The sequence below is a fragment of the Oncorhynchus tshawytscha genome, linkage group LG13, assembly GCF_018296145.1.
Source record: "Oncorhynchus tshawytscha isolate Ot180627B linkage group LG13, Otsh_v2.0, whole genome shotgun sequence".
Lineage (NCBI taxonomy): Eukaryota > Metazoa > Chordata > Actinopteri > Salmoniformes > Salmonidae > Oncorhynchus > Oncorhynchus tshawytscha.
The window spans coordinates 54,288,177-54,308,623 of record NC_056441.1 but is presented as its reverse complement, the minus strand read 5'-3'; the positions used below and the strand labels follow the sequence as shown (position 1 = coordinate 54,308,623).

The window sequence follows — 20,447 nt, the reverse complement described above, 5'->3', positions numbered from 1 at the left end:
GCCATGATATACACCCCAAACGGCCCACGTTGTGACAGTCCCCCTCTGGTGGGTTCAATTTTGTGATTATCCTGCAAGTTGCAAACCAACATAAAAATAATGACCATGTGATGTCCAGTTGGTGATCGCTGTTGCAGTCCCCCTCTGGTGGTCGACCCGGGTAGGATTTATGCAAATTGAGCAGGCAGCCACAAGAGGGAGCAGCAAGATGTCTGGATTGGGATCGCCGTTCCGGACCAGTCGTCTGGTCGTCCAACCTGGTGGATCTGGCAGATGTTAATTTAGGTAGATGTTAACAACGCGCACACACTCATGAAATACATACAGTTGATGTCGGAAGTTTACATACACCTTAGCCAAATACATTTAAACTCAGTTTTTCACAATTCCTGACATTTAATCCAAGTAAAAATTCCCTGTCTTATGTCAGTTAGGATCACCACTTTATTTTAAGAATGTGAAATGTCAGAATAACTGTTCATAGGCTGTCATTGAAAATAAGAATTGGTTCTTAACTGACTTGCCTAGTTAAATAAAGGTAAAATACATTTGAAAAAATTTTTTAGGCCCATTCCTCCCGACAGAGCTGGTGTAACTGAGTCAGGTTTGTAGGCCTCCTTGCTCACACACACTTTTTCAGTTCTGACCACAAATTGTCTATAGGATTGAGGTCAGGGCTTTGTGTTGGCCACTCCAATACCTTGACTTTGTTGTCCTTACGTAATTTTCCCACAACTTTGGAAGTATGCTTGGGGTCATTGTCCATTTGGAAGACCCAATTGTGACCACTTCCTGACTGATGTCTTGAGATGTTGCTTCAATATATCCACATAATTGTCCTGCCTCGTGATGCCCCATCTATTTTGTGAAGTGCACCAGTCCCTCCTGCAGCAAAGCACCACCACAACATGATGCTGCCACCCCCGTGCTTCACGGTTGGGATGGTGTCTTCGGCTTGCAAGCCTCCTCCAAATATAACGAGGCTTGCAAGCCTCCAAAAATAACGATGGTCATTATGACCAGTTCTATTTCTGTTTAATCAGACCAGACGACATTTCTCCAAAAAGTACGACTTTTGTCCCCATGTGCGTTGCAAACCGTAGTCTGCAATTTTTATGGCTGTTTTGGAGCAGTGGCATCTTTTTTTGTACCTGTTTCCTCCAGCATCTTCACAAGGTCCTTTGCTGTTGTTCTGGGATTGATTTGCACTTTTTGCACCAAAGTACGTTCATCTCTAGGAGAGAACGCATCTCCTTCCTGAGCGGTATGACGGCTGCGTGGTCCCATGGTGTTTATACTTGCATACTATTGTTTGTACAGATGAACGTGGTACCTTCAGGCATTTGGAAATTGCTCCCAAGGACGAACCAGACTTGTGGAGGTCTACAATTATTTTTCTGAGGTCTTGGCTGATTTCTTTTGATTTTCCCATGATGTCAAGCAAAGAGGCACTGAGTTTGAAGGTAGGCCTTAAAATACATCAACAGGTACACCCCCAATTGGCTCAAATTATGTCAATTAGCCTATCAGAAGCTTCTAAAGCCATGACATCATTTACTGGAATTTTCCAACCTGTTATATAATTTGTGATACAGTGAATTTTAAGTGAAATAATCAGACTTTAAACAGTTGTTGGAAAAATGACTTGTGTCAGGCACAAAGTAGATGTCCTAACCTACTTACCAAAACTATAGTTTGTTAACAAGAAATTTGTGGAGTGGTTGAAAAACAAGTTTTAATGACTCCAACCTAAGTGTATGTAAACTTCCGACTTCAATTGTAATTTACATTTCTTCCCAAATGAGCGGCATTGTGGCACTAAGTAATGGTTGTATGGGGAGATTGTTTATGGCTCTATCACTTCCAAAGTGTCAAAGGAAATGAAACTAAAAGGAATGAAAGCATAAAAAAAGATATACAAAATATAGTTATCACACCTTCTAATTGGCCTGTATTCTATTTACATCTATCACATTTGTTATAAGGATCGGACCAAGGCGCAGTGTGGTATTTTATTAAAAAAATGAACACTGAACAAACTAACAAAAGGAACCGTAAAGCTATTCAAACGAGTGCTGACAGGCAACTACACATAGACAAGATCCCATGAAACACAAAGGGGAAATGGCTGCCTAAATATGATCCCCAATCAGAGACAACGATAAACAGCTGTCTCTGATTGAGAACCATATCAGGCCAACATAGAAATACAACAACCCCTAGACCTACAACAACCCTAGACATACAAAAACCCTAGACAATACAAAAACTAGCATACCCACCCTGACCTAACCAAAATATAAAGAAAACAGAGATATCTAAGGTCGTCCAAGGTCTTGGCAAAATGACCCTATCATGGCATTGTCTAAATCTAGGGTGTTGCTTAGGGCACTATCCTGAGTCTATAACTACATGATAAGTCTACAGCTGTAAGGCACCAGGTTCGGGCAGTCTACAGGGATGACCTATGGATGACCTCTGTGGAGAAACTGGCGAGTACTGTAGCTGTAGAGTTAAAAGGCCTAAGAGTAACTTTTAAACTTTACGAAGGCTGGTATTTTGTTCTGACCCTTAAGTGATCCGAGCATAAATCCTTATTTAATGTTCCGTTGTACATGTGCGTTTGTGCTTACACAAGCACACATACCAAGGGAAAGAAACCAAGTATCCGCATAGGCTGCAACCTATTCAGAATGAGTCTGATGTCATCAGATCATTTCCAGGTCAATGCCTGGAGGTCAGTAAGAATTGATGTCGACCTCAAGACGTGTTAAGGGGACCTGTAGTAGTTTTACTACACGTCAATGTGTCTTACACCATTGTAGTGGTGATAGGTATGAAGGAGTCTATTTCATAGCTATGTCCTCCACAGAGGAGCTAACCTCACGACGGAAGTACTGTACTCCATAAGCTCTGAACCAATCGTATGCAGTGTGATCATGGTTCATAACTTCTAATAACATTCCTCCTGAATGGAGGGTTCTATTTATTAGTGGCATGTGTGTTAACCATCAGAAGATTGTTCTGGAGATTCCCTTACACGTGTTGCAATCTGAGTGACTGTGCTGGCATTGGTACTGGTACTCAAGGGGACCAGTTGTCCTACTGATTTATTCAGAAATATTATCCTACAGGAACACATGATTAGATCATTGTAGTAGTTGTATTGTAGTTGAACCTACACATGGCAAGGCATGACTATTTTTGCCATTGTTTTGGAGGTGGAACGTCCACTAGACTTCTTTTACCACCAGTGTAGTACACCTCCGTAATATCTTAGATGTGTTCTAAGGTTATCTCACTCCGTAATATCTTAGATGTGTTCTAAGGTTATCTCACTCCGTAATATCTTAGATGTGTTCTAAGGTTACCTCACTCCGTAATATCTTAGATGTGTTCTAAGGTTACCTCACTCCGTAATATCTTAGCTGTGTTCTAAGGTTACCTCACTCCGTAATATCTTAGATGTGTTCTAAGGTTATCTCACTCCGTAATATCTTAGATGTGTTCTAAGGTTACCTCACTCCGTAATATCTTAGCTGTGTTCTAAGGTTATCTCACTCCGTAATATCTTAGATGTGTTCTAAGGTTATCTCACTCCGTAATATCTTAGATGTGTTCTAAGGTTATCTCACTGCGTAATATCTTAGATGTGTTCTAAGGTTATCTCACTCCGTAATATCTTAGATGTGTTCTAAGGTTATCTCCAGTTGAAGTCGTGTAATACGCTAGTTGAGATGAACTTCTCTTGCCCTTTGGACACATCCGCAAGCACTGCGGCCGCCTCAGCAGTAAAAGCATTGACGCGCAGAGTGTACATTTTCCACTTTGTGGGGGACGGTGACCCCTTACAATGACACTCATGGCGTCAGTTCAGCACGTGACACGATGACTCCCACTGGTGTAACACTTTGCGATATCACAGACAGATATCCTCATCTCAGTTTGCAGGTACTGAAGAGGTTGCCACACGCAGACGCGGTGGTGACTGACAGACCTCGACAGCCACTGAGCGCTATAAAGCACAAACACCAGGAGATTTGGTTGAAAGGTTACAGCCCTTCTCATAACAATGCGGCCACTGACAACTCGTACATCCGATCTTTTCGTTTGTACCTCGGATACCAACACCAACCGCTGGTGGGGGGGTCCCGAGACACAAAGGGGGGAATACTAGCCCAGACCCATGATGAGCCTCATCGAGGCCGATGGGGGGGGGGACTACCTGCAACACCGTACGAGGCCTCCGGAGCAGAAAACAAATCTAGTTGTAAACTTCCCCAAGAGAACAGAGAGGCAACATACTTTACAGTCGATGGCAACATACTTTACAGTTATTTCAACCTCGGTGGTTATTGGATTTGTAGTTTCGTGGTAGAAACCGTTGTTGTGCGTCATCCTCTCAATGCTCCAATTCCTGATAATGCACCCTCTAACTGGGGTGTGCGCTCCTGGTCAAACTTCAAAACCGACTTGTCAGGGCTCTTAGCGTGGCGAGCTTTTGATGCCTCAAAAGCTGTGCTTGCAAGCTTTCTGAGTTGTAAGATAGGCAAGCCAACGTGGGCTGTAGGGCCCAAGTAGGTAATGAAGGTGGGATACATGTTCGACAGAAACATTTGTTTGAATGGTAACAGCTCTTCCATTCCTGTTTCAGTGAGTAGGCCAAAGTAAGCTGAACGAAGCCTATGATAGTAAGCATGGGGGTGTTCATTCTGAGCTTGTTTGACAGTGTTAGTCACTGAGCTATCGTGTTTGTGAGTTGCAGAACCACTGAATTCTAATTTCAAAGATGTGGCAAGTTTAGCATAGTTGTTTAGCACTTGTTGCTGTTGTAGAGATGAATGAACCTCGTCACGTGTCTATTCGACATTTGCTTCAACAGGTAAACCCTTATAGAACCCGTAGTGTTCGGATAGCCATCCATACGTCCTCTATGTCAACTAGGAACGTCTCAAACGTATCGTTTGGCTGTCCTGAAATGAGGTCAAAGGTGGGGGAGGCAAAGTCTGAAACCTTCTATCGTCTTCGCTCCTTTGAGTGCCGGGCTCCGGTTGCTTGGTTGGGTAGTCACGCTGTAGCATGTGAGCGTTCTGGAATTTCACCAGATTATACCTACGGGTGGTATTCTGCTCCATTGAAGAGTCCACTTGAGCACTTAGACTACAGATTTGTATTTATTTTTTATTTAATTTTTACCCCCTTTTTCTCCCTAATTTCGTGGTGTCCAATTGTTGTAGTAGCTACTATCTTGTCTCATCGCTACAACTCCCGTACGGGCTCGGGAGAGACGAAGGTTGAAAGTCATGCGTCCTCCGATACACAACCCAACCTAGCCGCACTGCTTCTTAACACAGCGCGCATCCAACCCGGAAGCCAGCCGCACCAATGTGTCGGAGGAAACACCGTGCACCTGGCAACCTTGATTAGCCGCACTGCGCCCGGCCCGCCACAAGAGTCGCTGGTGCGCGATGAGACAAGGACATCCCTACCGACCAAGCCCTCCCTAACCCGGACGACGCTAGGCAAATTGTGTGTCGCCCCATGGACCTCCCGGTCGCGGCCGGTTACGACAGAGCCTGGGTGCGAACCCAGAGTCTCTGATGGCGCCCTTAACCACTGCACCACCCGGGAGGCCCATAGACTACTGATTTTGGACACGTGAGTGTCGTACTTGCTACTGTCGGTCTCATACTTATCTGTCCTGGTTTGCAGATAGAGGTCGTGGTATGAGAGATTCAATGATGAGATTTCCTCCGCTTGCTTAGAAATCAATATTTCCAACTGCCTCACCTAAGTTCTCTCATCATTCATTTGGTCAGCGACTTCAATGAGTTCTACTGACCTGTCATCCAACTTAGTCATTGTGTAAACTTTAATTAACCTGAAAGTGTTGCTTCATCTAGATTAATATGGAAAAGTTGAAAATGTCTCATTTACTTGGAAGAACCTGAAAAGGTATGTTCGACAATTTAATTTATGAAATTGAATGAGACGATTACATCCAATCAATTGAGATTGGCTGGATTATCATAAGTGTAAACAGGAGTTCAAAGTTTAGGGTACATTCACCACTAGGGTCACTTATCCCTAAGGCCGAAGCCATATGGGATTCTCGCGAAGGCCGGACTTCCTTCAGTACTGGGTAGTACTAGAATTTTACTTATTAGTTAGTATTATGTCTCATACTGTGGTACGCTATTAACCAATTTAACTCATGGTGATGTCACTATGGAAACCCGAAACTTCCGCCCATGCAAACCTGCTAATTAGAAAATCCTGTGTAGATTGTATTTTCAACCAGCAATGATCAGGAATCAAATCAAATTTTATTTGTCACATACACATGGTTAGCAGATGTTAATGCAAGTGTAGCAAAATGCTTGTGCTTCTAGTTCTGACAATGCAGTAATAACCAACGAGTAATCTAACCTAACAATTCCACAACTACTACCTTATGCACACAAGTGTAAAGGGATAAAGAATATGTACATAAAGATATATGAATGAGTGATGGTACAGAACGGAATAGGCACGATGCAGTAGATGGTATCGAGTACAGTATATACATATGAGATGAGTAATGTAGGGTATGTAAACATTATATTAAGTGGCATTTTTAAAGTGGCTAGTGATACATTTTTTTACATCAATTTCCATCAGTTTCTATGATTAAAGTGAGCTGGAGTTGAGTCAGTATGTTGGCAGCAGCCACTCAATGTTAGTGGTGGCTGTTTAACAGTCTGATGGCCTTGAGATATAAGCTGGTTTTCAGTCTCTTGGTCCCTGCTTTGATGCACCTGTACTGACCTCACCTTCTGGATGATAGCGGGGTGAACAGGCAGTGGCTCGGGTGGTTGTTGTCCTTGATGATCTTTATGGCCTTCCTGTGACATCGGGTGGTGTAGGTGTCCTGGAGGGCAGGTAGTTTGACCCCAGTGATGCGTTGTGCAGACCTCACTACCCTCTGGAGAGCCTTACGGTTGTGGGTGGAGCAGTTGCCGTAACAGGCGGTGATACAACCCGACAGGATGCTATCGATTGTGCATCTGTAGAAGTTTGTGAGTGCTTTTGGTGACAAGCTGAATTTCTTCAGCCTCCTGAGGTTGAAATGGCGCTGCTGTTGCCTTCTTCACGAGTTTGGAGGGTACTATGGTGTTAAATGCTGAGCTGTAGTCGATGAACAGCATTCTTACATAGGTATTCCTCTTGTCCAGATTGGTTAGGGCAGTGTGCAGTGTGGTTGCGATTGCGTCGTCTGTGGACCTATTTGGGCGGTAAGCAAATTGGAGTGGGTCTAGGGTGTCAGGTAGGGTGGAGGTGATATGGTACTTGACTAGTCTCTCAAAGCACTTCATGATGGCGGAAGTGAGTGCTACGGGGCGGTAGTCGTTTAGCTCAGTTACCTTAGCTTTCTTGGGAACAGGAACAATGGTGGCCCTCTTGAAGCATGTGGGAACAGCAGACTGGGATAAGGATTGATTGAATATGTCCGTAAACACACCAGCCAGCTGGTCTGCGCATGCTCTGAGGACGCGGCTGGAAATAACAGTGATCACATTGTCTCACAATTTTACAGTGTTAGTTTCATCGGCTGTTGTACAATGTGATAGAAAACACAGGAAAAACAATGTTGACTGCACAATGTTTCCTGTCAAAAATGTTCAAGACTATTTATCCGTTTGGTGGGTATTACATTCAGTGTAAATAAACCTCATGTTTGAGCAGACTAAGCATAGCTTTAACTATTTGAGAACTATCAATTCCGTTGAAATTGATAGTAGGTATTCCCTCGTTTACAAGAGAGAATCTACTGTGGCAATTTACTCGACACATTTTTATTAATGTAAAGCTTGTGTTGGTTGACTTACTTTTTATTTCCAATGTATTTAATACATTAATAAAAACTTAATACAGACTTAGTACAGTATGATCATTTCTTATCAAAAGGGAAAAAGTAAGTATTCCTGAACTGTCTCCATCTAACATTGGTAACTTAATCAAGCTAATCATGATTTAATTCATATAATCTATGTTTTCATTCAAATATAGTCTAATCAAGGATTGTCAAATTACAGCATGGTGATGTCACCATGGAAAGACCAAAACTATATCCCACCAAAACAGACAGAAGTTTCAGGTGGTTTTATCAAACAACTCTTACACTGAAAGGACATTATCCTAATTTTCACTATTTCACAGTATTATTCCAACCTCATGGTGTGGAAATATATATTAAACCCCATTTTTGACTGGATACAGAGGAACATAGACATTTTGTTTTAGATAAGGCCATACAAGAACTTACTTTAAATAATTTGGCGCAAATTACATCAATGTATAATTTCAAACATTTTATATAACAGGGTGTTATCCGCAGAGGTGAATGATACAGTGTCTACAACTGCTCCACTATCTGCAACAGCTCGACAACCTGGGTTAGATCGCCCTTAATATTGTTATCTAAGACATGGTACCTGTGAGAACACTTCCCCAGCAGGCCACGGAGGGGCTCTCCAGTCTCCTCAATGTGCTCCTCAATGGTTCTGCCTCTTAACTCATCACCATAGGTGAAAAGCACCATGGTGCTTCTCCATACCCCCTCACCCAAGACACTCAGGTATTTCTCCACAGCACACCTATCTTTCTCTGTGAAGGAGTCAACTGGTACTGCCAAGAGGAATGTACAAACTACCCCATAGGGGCACAGGGATGCACTGCCTCTCATCTCCAGTCTGACCTGCTTCGGGTTGGACAGACCGTAGAGACTCCAACCGGGAGTGTCCACCACCGCGACTCTCCTCCCTCCCACCTCTCCCTGTCCCACCACACAATGGACTGTTCTTTTGCCACTACCAAACTCTCTTCTGCCAAGAATGGTATTTCCTGCTGAACTCTTCCCAGAACATCTTCTTCCCAGCAGCACAAGGCCAAACGCAGCTGGCCTACATTTAGATGTCTCTGTCAGAAAAATAAACAAAAACATCTGAATACAGCCTGTGCAGTTATACAATGCTACTAAGTAGCCCAATGTTCTCTATTCGCAATGGTATTCTTTAACCTTTGCCACAAACATGCAAGTTTACACCCCAGCTCGTCATTGAGCCTTGTGAGATCAGAGCACTTACCTATGGGTACCACTGCTGTGACCCGCTGGTTCTGCCTTGTCCTCATGTCCTGCCTGACAAGCATTTCTATGTCCTCTCCCTGCTGTTTCCCTCCTCCCATCCTCAAGCTCTCTCTCACCTGGCTGTACAACCTCTCCTGTATTTCCCTTGGACGCCTATTTATCTCAAACATCCTATCAATCTTCTCCAACAGCAATTGGACCTGAACCTGTTTGTCCCTGGCGTGGCTGTCCAGAACATGGAACTTGTTCCCACACCTCTCCACAAGCCACAGGAGACTCTTGCCCTTCCCTCGGATGTGTTCCTCAGCGGAGGTTCCTCTTGGTATCTCAGCTCCGTGAGTGAGGAGCACTATAGCTCGCTGCCAGATAGGGACCTGGATCTGCCTCAGGTGCTCCTCCATGGCCCTCCATTCTCCCTGACTGAAGTCCCCTATGGCAGAGACCACCAGGAGGATGGCATGGGGCCCCAGGGAACAGAGGGACAGGGCTCGCCCCAGCTCCTGTGCCACTCTGCCAGGGGTGCTTCTCCCGACGTACCATCCAGGAGTGTCCACCACAGTCACCTGTCTTCCTGCAACAGTGCCCTTCCTCTTGGAGCTGTGAGTTGTCATTATCCCTGTGTCAAATTCCCTCTTGCCCAAGATGGTGTTCCCCACTGAGCTCTTTCCACTCAGTCTCTCTCCAAGTAAAAGCAGGATCCGCTTTGAAATACATGGGTCTTGACCTAATATGGAGTTAAAGAGTTAAACACATCTCACACGTATTTTATATCTATTCATGCTTTCATTTCATTGAGTAACAACACATGATCTTATTAAGAAATAAGGCCCGAGGAGGTGTGGTATATTGTCAGGTCCTGACCTTAGTTCCTTTTTTATGTCTCTGTTTTAGTTTGGTCAGGGCGTGAGTTGGGATGTGCATTCTATGTTTTGTATTCAATGTTTTGTATTTCTGGTTTTGGCCTGGTATGGTTCCCAATCAGAGGCAGCTGTCAATCGTTGTCTCTGATTGAGAACCATACTTAGGCAGCCTGTTTTCCCACTATGGGTTGTGGGTAGTTGTTTTCTGTCTTAGTATTAGTTACCAGACGGAACTGTTTCGGTTGTTCTTTTTGTTTACTTTGAATTGTGGTGTTCAGTTCAGTGTAATAAAATGACGAACACTTACCACGCTGCATATTGGTCCGATCCTTCCTACTCCTCCTCAGAAGAGGAGGAAAACCGTTACATATATGGCCAATATACCACAGCTAAAGGCTGTTCTTGGACACAGCCCTTAGCCGTGGTTTATTGGCCAAATATCACAAACCCCCGAGGTGCCTTATTGCTATTAGAAACTGGTTACCAACGTAATTAGAGCAGTAAAAATAAACGTTTTGTCATCCCCATGGTATACGGTCTGATATACCACGGCTGTCATCCAATCAGCATTCAGGGCTTGAACCACCCAGTTTATAATTATAGCTAATGCATGTGGCACTATTAATGATACAAGAACAGAATAACAGTCAAAAGACTTACCAAGAGTGGTTGAACTGTGAGCTGCCATTTGAAGGTGCCACTCTTTATGTTACGATTGAGAAGTGCAGTAGATTGCGACAGCCAAGTCCATGCTCCTGTGACTTACGTTCCGGCGATAACACATCTCTTCTCTTCCCTAGCCTGCTACATTGTGAAGAATGTACCTCCCACTTGCTTCAAAAGTACCCAATGATTTAGTATAACAAATCCACCATATGATAAGTGGTATCGTAGACTAGTCATGCCCAAGGCATTCATAACAGTTCCAAATTACACTTTACAGTTCTTCAGAAGTCGTTCTAGTTAATATGCAACCAACCAGGCGTGTCATACGTGTGTTGATTCAAGCCAAAATACACTGTGTGTACAAAACATTATGAGCACCTGTTCTTTCCATGACATAGACTGACCAGGTGAATCCAGGTGAAAGCCATGATCCCTTATTTATGTCGAATGATGAATTGAGGCTGCCGGGGTGTACTCAGTGTGTTTACTGATATACTGTAGACTCAAAGAAAACGAGGTGAAAATGTACTTCCCATTATGTCTTTAAGAATGACTCCTCCCAGTATTCTCTGTTGAGTGATGTCATCCATTGTAACCAGGGGGCAAAGTGAGCAGTACTATTCCTGGGTGTTGTACTTACCCGGCATCAGCCCTCGGCAGGACAGTGACATCCATAGGCTACTGCGGGGGTGGGATTCTCAATACAGGGAAATCATTTTAGAATACATGCCAATAAAGTGGACATTACAGCATGAGCATTGGATGAGCTTGGTGGTTTGTTACTAACACGATCATTTAGCAGACCATTTTATCCAGAGCAACAGAACTGTTAACCTCGTCCCCGGGCTAATTGTGTATAGCAGCTGAAAGGGGAAGTTAAGCGGTATCTTTGTTTACGAGCAATGGGAGGAAGTGTTTGGTGAATGAGATTACAGCACGGTCAAAATTGAAAGTGATACACATTCAGTATGTTAACCAAGCGGGAATTGAACCCATAGACCTGGTGTTGTTGGCACTATGCTCTAACCCATAAACCATTGCAACCATGGCCTTCGACCATTTAAAGCCACAACACGGGGGTGCCTATATGATGTAGATGATGGTAATCAAATATATATGTGAAGATCTGTTTGCTCAACTAGCCGCCCAAATAAAAAGCAAGTTGTTTTATAACGTGAATATAACGTATTTTTTAAATACGTACACAAGCATCCAGGCTATGTAAGGGCTATGTGCCTTGGCAGCACAATGTTAGACTCGTGTCTGTAATGAAAAAATATAAAACCCATAACTGACTGAACATAAACACAACACAAAATACGAAACTAAAAGCCACAGTTTTCTTTAAATTAATTTATATATATATATATATAATAAATTCATGTGTTTTGACTGCCACTGTTAAAAAGTACGACTCGTATCACATGTAAGTCACCTGTAAGCATAATTAAGAGCCTTTCTCCTTCACCTGTTAAATTAACTGAAAACACTAACAGGTCTTTTCAGCACCACTGTAAAAGTACATTCTCTATATTGCATCAGAATATAAAAATATACAGATATGTTTTTTTTTTGTGTGAAAACATTCTTCCCGTGTTGTTCAGTGGCATGACAATTGAGGATGAACAAATCCATACGGACAAGATTGTGATCAATAGTGTGACTTCCTACGGGATCGTCCTTTCATTCACAGCACTTTAAAACATCAGTCGCAGCCACACTGAAGAAAATAACACAAGGTACAGGGCATCCTCTGAACACGTAGCACTCTCAAGAGGACAACCTGCCCCACACCTTCAGAGAGGAAGATGCAGGACAAGGAGAGAAAGAGAGAGAGAGAGCAGCAGTGAGAGGACAGAGTAGTACTGTACACAGCTGAACAGAGAAACTGGGATGAGACATTGCAGTGTGTCGGCAGGAGGGGGCACTCAGGTTTGTGTGAGCGGTGTGGTAAGAAGACTTTCTGACAGCTCCATATTGTTCTACTCCAACCTGTCAGCAGGGGGCGCTGCCACAGCAACACAGTTCAGTTAATCTTCCACCGTGATGATGTTGGTAATACCAATACAAAAATCAACAAGAAAATCCCAAAACAAAATTTTTAACAATGTCTTTTAATATTGAGGCGATCTCGAACAAGAAGAGAAGAAGGTGCGGTCGGGACGAGAGTTGAGTTTGGTTTGTTGTAGTGCATTGAGAGGGACTTCGGAGACGGAGACGATTGTTTTTTATTGCCTGGTGATGCTCCCCTGTCTTAACCTAACACACATACTCTCTGAGACACACACACACACACACACACGCACCACACAAGCACAGGCCGACTCCTCCGACCACCCTGCTCTCCAAGAGCAGAGAGAGAGCGATGCGGCAGAGAGAAAAGAGAGTGAGGAGGGCTGGGTTGAACAGCAACTGCAAAGATGACAGATTCCTGTAGTTTTTCCATAGTCTGAGGGTGGACGTCCAGCAGTAGAAGTAGCCTCTCTCTGTTGTGGATGGAGTTGGGAGTAGTAGCCTCTCTCTGTTGTGGATGGAGTTGGGGAGGGGGGAGTAGTAGCCTCTCTCTGTTGTGGATGGAGTTGGGGAGGGGGAGTAGTAGCCTCTCTCTGTTGTGGATGGAGTTGGGGAGGGGGAGTAGTAGCCTCTCTCTGTTGTGGATGGAGTTGGGGAGGGGAGAAGTAGCCTCTCTGTTGTGGATGGAGTTGGGGAGGGGGAGAAGTAGCCTCTTGTGGATGTGATTAGTCCTAAAGGGCCTGGCTTTGCCCTCCTCCTCCTTCCACCCGCAGTGCCCTCCACCTCCTCCTCCTCCCGCCCACCGCCCGCAGTGCCCTCCACCTCCTCCCGCCCGCAGTGCCCTCCACCTCCTCCTCCTCCCTCCCGCCGCCCGCAGTGCCCTCCACCTCCTCCTCCGGGAGGCCCTCACATCCGCGAGGAGGAGGCCAGCTCGTAGAACAGCACGTAGGCGTCACTGCTGCGCACTTGGCTGGAGGACATTGGCGATACTCTGTGAGGGGAGAGAGTAAGAGGGGATGCATGTGAATGAGCTGTAATGTTGTTGACAGTCCTAACAGTGCAACGAATTGTCAATATCATTGGAGAAATGCAATTATGTTGAACTGGGAACAGCCATATTGAGGCTCCCTTCCACTATTATGTCACAAAACCATGAAAATGGATGGTGTATTCAGACGGTTGTTTTCTAACAAAAGGTACTCGTTTTACGGGCAGAGATTTTTTAGAGTAACCTTGCGTGGGTACTATCATACTGTGCATTAAGCATAGAGAAGGTTAAAGGAGGAAAGGGAGAGAAAAAACAGGAGAGAGAGAACTGCATAATGAATGAGAGCGGAGGAGCAGGGAAAGAAGACACAGGTAGCTGTTGGGAGAGAGAGAGAGAAGCAGATAGGCTCTCACGAGGCAATGAGTGGGAGAGAGGTGAGAGAGCGAGGAGAAGAGAGGGGGAGGCGGAGAGAGGGAGGAGGTAGGCTACTGCACACTTGACAGAATTTAGGGGAGGTACTGTTATTAAGAAAGCAAGTAGCTCTGGGTGAATGGTATGTAGCCAGCAAGCAGGACAGACCGACAGACGGATGGACACAGGCTCCTCATGTCCTCTCCCTGACAGTCTCTGCTCTAGCACTCAACATGAGGCCCAGCAGATCATTTGTTACACAGAGGTCCTACACTGTGGTGGTCCATTCTAAACAACATCCTATTTCCTACTGTATAAAGTGGTGCACTACTGTTGACCAGACTAGTGATAAAAGTAGTGCACTATAAAGGGAACAGGGTGCCATTTCAGATGTATGCAGTGAGGTGGAAGAGTGCTCGAATGTTCTAAACAGGAGAATTTCCAGTCGATTCAACGCAAATGAGCTCAGTTCTGAGCAGTATGGTTTGCTAGCAGAGCCTTGTGGGTAGTGTAGTGTCATAAAGGGAGAGGGAAAGACATACCTGGAGTCATTGAACGTGTACCATTCTCCCGAGGTGGGGTTGCGACAGTACGCTGTGTAGTGGCCGCCCATGGTCGTGCCTGAGTGATTGGACACTGCGTACAGGTTATAAACTGCATTTACTGTGGGGGGAGGGACAGGGGACAGAGAGGAATCAGTAGAATGCCACTGTGGTACCTTGACGGACGATTCTACCCGACAGACGATGGTACTCACTGCTGTTTTCCGAGGCAAACTCCCTGAGGTCCAGTTTCTCCATGGGGAAGTTGACAAATGTGGACAGTTTGCTGGTTCTCCGCGCTTCAGAGAAGCGTTTCAGATCTGGACACGTAGGTGGGTAAAGGAAAAAACAGTGTAGGGAGGAAGTATCTGTAAATACACAGAGACGGGGGCTTCATATGGAACCTTGGGTGGGTTTCACATGAAGGTTGACATACATACATTAACACATAGGCAAGCCTCTACAGTAACAGAGAGCACTTCTAGGCTGATCCCAGGTCTGTGTGTTTTAGTTGAACCATAACCAACTCCTCGGACTACAATTGTCTCATGCATGATGTGTTGGCATAAGCACATTATATACAGATCTGGGACCAGGCGTCAGCCAACTCCTCTCTCCTCTATGACATCTAATGGGATAAGAGACAAACGGAGCCCACAAATATGAGCGGCTTGAGAAAGGATACGAAGCACTAAGATCTTGGGGAATTTCTGTACAGTGAACTTCTTTGTGCATCGTCTTCTGGCTTTACACCTGTAGCACGTTGGTTTTTCATCTCCGTCGAGCACATCCTCTTTGGTGAAGAGACTCACGCAGTCCATCAGACTCACTTCTCCGTAGCCCTTCTTGACACAGACACAGGGCACATTTAGGCGACATAAAAACGCTGGGACTGTATGTGGGTCTGGTGAACGGTGAATGTGCAACACTGTGGGGAAGAAGCTGGTGTGCATTGTCGACACTGACCTTGGCGATGGGTAGCGAGAGATCCCAGAAGGGGTCAAAAACAGTGGAGCAGTAGCCACATGTGCTGCATGTCAATGAGCTCTTCAGCTGACCCACAAACAGGTCTGTGGAGGGCAGGGCAGAAAGGGACCATTACTACCCCTTCACACACTCAGACACAGACAGACACACATGCATGCACAGCAGATTGATGTTGCTTGCCATGAATCTTGCCCTGGAGGCAAAACTGAGCAATTTCCGCTAGATGGGCCAGCTGCAAAGTCAAAATTGCCTAGTTATATCATAAAAATGTATGATAACAAAAAGTAGCTTTTTGGTCTTCATTTAAGGTTAGGCATCAAGGTTAGTGATGTGGTTAAGATTAAGATTAAAAAAACATTTTTAATTCATTTGACTTTGTGGCAGTGCCAGCTAGTGACCACTCTGCAGAGCTGCCCCCAGAGAAAGATTCATGACAATAAATGCCAACCTGCGCACATACGCACTACATCAACAGACTACACATGACCAGGAAACACAATTTATTAACAGCACAGAAGCGTTACTCAACCCCTGTGGGTGTTGATGCGTGCCCTTACCCACTACTTTGCTGTCCTCTCTCTCCAGGTACTTGCTCCACATTCTATCCCCTTTCTCTCGGTCACTGTGGGAGGGACGACCGGACAGGAGAGGGTGTGTCAGTATTCATGCTCACTGCTCCCATGCCCTCCCCTCGTGTAAACCCACGAGGCGTCACGCCTCCACACCCACTGATGTGTACTAATAATATGGGACATGCTGCAGCCCTGGCTTTGTCCTACTCTCCCAGTTAACATTCTCTTGACCGTAGTCCCACGGTCGTTCACGGAGAGAGAAAGTGCAGGAGACACTCACGGCAGGTGGTCAAAGTCCTCCGAGCTGCCCCGCGGCCGCACCGTGACCCGGTTTACCTCGTTGTGCAGCCCGTCCAGCAGGAAGCGCAGGAACTCCTGGGCGTCCTGTTGGCTGGAGGGATGGACACAGACAGACAAAACACATTTTTTTTACACATTGGAAAATCATCTACAATACCATTACTGATACAAAAGGTATTGGATTCGGAGTGCCTCTGAAATGGCAACCTATTCCTTACAGATGTAGGATCTTAGGAAATGTCAAACTTTCGTGCATTTGAAGTTTTAAAAACGCTTCTGAAGTTTGTCATTTCCACTTTGAAATTTCTGACTTGATTTTCCCTTACGAAAAATGTATCAACCTCTACAAAAATGTCTGTTAATTATAATCCACACAATAATTCACATTACCTGTTGCGGCAGAATTATTTTCCTGCTGTAGCAAACTGGCTCAAATTAAGATCCTACATCTGTATAAAGTGCACACATGATACACTAAGGCCCATAGGGCTCTGCTGTTGTCAAAAGTAGTGCACTATATAGGGAATAGGGTGCCATAGGGCTCTGGTCAAAAGTAGTGCACTCCATAGGGAATAGGGTGCCATTTCACAGGTAGCCTTGGCTAGTTGAGGAACAACACATACTTGTATCCCACAAATCGGGGGGCGTATCTCTGGATCTGAGTTTTGAACTCTGAGGGGCCGACCGCCTCGCTGCTCGAGGACGTCCACATGGTCTGGAGGAGCTTGGCAAATTCTAGAAGCACAACCAGGAAGATAGATCAGATTCCCTCGGAATAGGGGTAGACATTGTAAAATGGGGGACTGGCTGGTAAATACTATGTTCAGCATTCATTGACTGCAAGGGACTTAGGCTAGCTGTCTCACCCTCCATGAGGGCCCCAGTGTTGGTGCGGCTGTTTTTGTTAAGGTCGCGTCGGTGGGAGTTGTGCAGACAGTAGTCCCGGAGGTTGTGCGTGTTGCTGAGACACTGCAGGATGGAGTTCATGAAGCACTGTAGAGACACACACACACAGTCTTTAGAAGAGGGTTAACACACACACTACCATGCTGTTTGTGGTGCAGGAAGTTACAGCTTCAATATCGAGATTGTTGGGAAATATATATATATATTTTAAATTCCTGCATACACAATCATTTGACAATTACGGTTTCAATGTTGAATACAAATGTGCAGAGGTGAAATCGTGTCTGCTGAAGTTACTTTTAGATATTTGCATGCATGCATGGAGTGGCAGGTAGCCTAGTGGTTAGAGCGTTGGGACAGTAACCACAAGGTTGCTAGATCGAATCCCCGAGCTGACAAGGTAGAAATCTGTCACTCTGCCCCTGAACAAGGAAGTTAACCCACTATTCCTAGGCCGTCATTGTAAATAAGAATTTGTTCTTAACTGACTTGCCTAGTTAAATGAACAATTAACATCACATGTTACACATGCTAGCATAGGGAAAACAAGGAACAGCGGGCTGAGTGAATGAAAGGTAGCAGGGATAGAGAGGGCGAGAGACAGTCCCCCAGCCAGTACAGAGTGCAGCAGAAACACTCTGATAAGGTTACTGTGCAAGTAGACAGTTTATTTCGGGACCCATCCTTCTCCCTGTTGCCTGGCAAATGCCCCCCTCCCCTCCTGTTTGTAGAGCCATGAGATGGCATGGCAAATCATCTCAGCTAATGGAAATAGACTAGCTAAGGGAAAGTGTTTGTGATATCAAAACACAGCCCTTAAGCCGATGGCAGAGGATAGGACATGTGGATTACACTACTTTTTCAGTACACTGACAATATTCCACATTTATTACACAACACACATGAATAGAGCCCTAAATATAGTATAAATATGTGTGTGTGTGTGTGTGTGTGCACACCCAGGCCACTACTTACGGTATTTCCCAGGTTCCGTAGGCCCACCAGGCCCTGGGTGCTCTTGGAGTTCTGGGGAGGAGAAGAACACGACAAGGAAAACCATTTACGACAAAAGCATGTGAGAGAATGTGATCTCTAAATGGCCCTATGGTGGAAGGACGTGTGCGATAAACATGGGGGGGGACCATGCTCGGAAAACGGGGGCCGTTCTACTGTAGGTTAGGCGACTAGAAACGCTGTAAGATGTAAAGATGGACATATTCTTTGTTGAACATTAGCCTGTTCCTGTTTCAATACAGGGGGAATCACGCCGTACGCACCACCTCAGATGTGCAGCGTTCCCGACACAACTGAAAAATCTTTGAAAAGGCTTTAAAAGTGGATAACGGTCTACGAATGTAGAATAAGGGCTTTGTAGAAAAGAACATGACTGACGTCACTGCAGTTTAATTATATAAAGTTCAGTCGTTTTATAATTGAGTAGTAATGGAAATAATTACCAAAGCACCAATATGACTGTGGACAAAACTTTACATTAAGTACATATCTCTTTAATATGGAATGCAATGTGTTGTGCCTTAAGGCCTCTGTAGAAATTCTACAATCAATTATTTATGCCTCGTACTTTGAACATAAGTGAACACAAGGCCCCATCACAATGATACAGGCCCCACATTTAGACCAGGAGGAAGGGAGACTGGGATAGGTAGAGTACAGTTCACGCAGAGTCAGACAGGCCAAAAACCTGACACAATTATGCTTTTATGGGATGATGTAGAGCACAGCGCTGTTGGGGCACAGGAGAGGGAACCCAATCCAGCTTCCAGTGGACCTCAATATAACACTGAAGTGACCCTGACTGAAGCTCTCCAGCAACCCTCACCTGCATGTTCTGTTCCGGGCTGGCTCATATAGCCTCCCTCCCTAATCTCTCCCCATGACCGCAGGAGTGACCAATCACCACAGGACACACAGTGAAAAACAGACACACACCCATGTGCTCCTGGTGTCTGGGAGTTCAACCAGACAGTGTGTTCCAGTTATGAGAACACAAACTTGGGACGGGCTGTAGCGTTTTACTATTACATAAATAACCCAACGCCATCTGTCCCCCTTTCCCAACAGTTTAGAAAAACCCATCCAACAGTTTAATTAACTCAGGATTATCTAAATCCTTCTTTCTCAATTCCAACGTAAAATAAAGTGATTTATTAGTCTGCGACCACATGAACAAAACATTTCCTGTTGTCAGTTATTGGTATACAGTCAGTTCCTTGTAGTGGGTTGGTTCCTACTGTCCGAGACAATATATCTCATTTTCCCCCTCGTGTTCACTTGTTCACTTCCCTTCATTTGAAAGGAATTGACTGGTATGATTCCTTTTGTAGCCCACACAAATCCAATGCTTTTACATTTGTGGCAAGTAGTGTGCGAGTGTAGGCTACACTTCAGGAGGAAGGGCAGATTATTAGGTCGCTGCAAGGCAAGGATCATACTGGATAATGCTCATAACAAACTCACACCGCTTTTCACCTCCAGAAGAGTTTTCCGGAATGAGCCCCATGACGTCACCATGTGCCGTACTTTGCTGAGTAATATCATCAGAGCCCAAAATAGCACCTTTCCTTCAGAACTTGCTGCCGCGTTCCCATTGGCTGGTTGCTGTCAGAGCGGTGTGACTGTCACTGCAGAAGTCATCCTGACAGCCTCTCTCCCAGGGAACGCTATTTTTACATGAACAAGCTAGAGGACAATATGACAAACGCACTTGGTCACACTCACAACATCTGGCAAGGGCTTTAGTGTGACTTACTGATGAACTGACTGACCGACCAGTGTTCTTCTTTGGACTAGCAACAGATGAATCCGTGTCCCCCATTATGAAAATGTCTTATTCATTAACCTTTGAGGATAAACTTAGTTATAGAACTCTTAGTCTTCACAGTGGTGTGACAAGCCCCGGCACATGCAAGAAGCCCACTGCTGTTAATCATCATAGCAGTGCACTAATCACCTTGTGATTGGAAAAGGTTGCCGGTTCAAACCCCCCGAGCTGCCTGTGGTGAAATTTGCAGAACAGGCAGCGTTACCGGCTTCAATATCGCTGTATACTGCCCC

At 44.9% G+C, this 20,447-nt stretch overlaps 2 protein-coding genes across 7 annotated transcripts in view; both read right to left on the bottom strand.

Moving 5' to 3' along the window:
* Positions 1 to 7,855: 7,855 nt before the first annotated feature.
* LOC112265161 (GTPase IMAP family member 8) lies at positions 7,856 to 11,246 on the bottom strand. Its single transcript, XM_024442246.2, has 3 exons — positions 10,648 to 11,246; positions 9,126 to 9,851; positions 7,856 to 8,958 (listed from the first exon to the last, which is right to left on the bottom strand). Exons 1-3 carry the CDS (start codon positions 10,673 to 10,675, stop codon positions 8,396 to 8,398), a joined length of 1,317 nt encoding a protein of 438 aa, XP_024298014.1. The 5' UTR covers positions 10,676 to 11,246; the 3' UTR covers positions 7,856 to 8,395.
* Positions 11,247 to 11,991: 745 nt separating this feature from the next.
* Positions 11,992 to 20,447, bottom strand: part of LOC112265160 (ubiquitin carboxyl-terminal hydrolase 2) — a 41,349-nt gene continuing 32,893 nt past the window's right edge. For 4 of the 6 annotated variants that reach the window (XM_024442240.2, XM_024442239.2, XM_024442241.2 and 1 more), the window contains 10 exons: positions 18,348 to 18,398; positions 17,333 to 17,459; positions 17,090 to 17,201; positions 16,447 to 16,557; positions 16,152 to 16,216; positions 15,574 to 15,677; positions 15,293 to 15,452; positions 14,823 to 14,927; positions 14,608 to 14,728; positions 11,992 to 13,657 (listed from right to left, as the gene is read on the bottom strand). In XM_024442240.2, the coding sequence (XP_024298008.1) occupies positions 13,573 to 13,657; positions 14,608 to 14,728; positions 14,823 to 14,927; positions 15,293 to 15,452; positions 15,574 to 15,677; positions 16,152 to 16,216; positions 16,447 to 16,557; positions 17,090 to 17,201; positions 17,333 to 17,459; positions 18,348 to 18,398 (1,041 nt within the window). In that variant the 3' untranslated portion in view covers positions 11,992 to 13,572. The remainder of the gene's footprint in view (positions 13,658 to 14,607; positions 14,729 to 14,822; positions 14,928 to 15,292; positions 15,453 to 15,573; positions 15,678 to 16,151; positions 16,217 to 16,446; positions 16,558 to 17,089; positions 17,202 to 17,332; positions 17,460 to 18,347; positions 18,399 to 20,447) is intronic. The other 2 variants (XM_024442242.2, XM_024442245.2) reach the window with 1 other exon arrangement.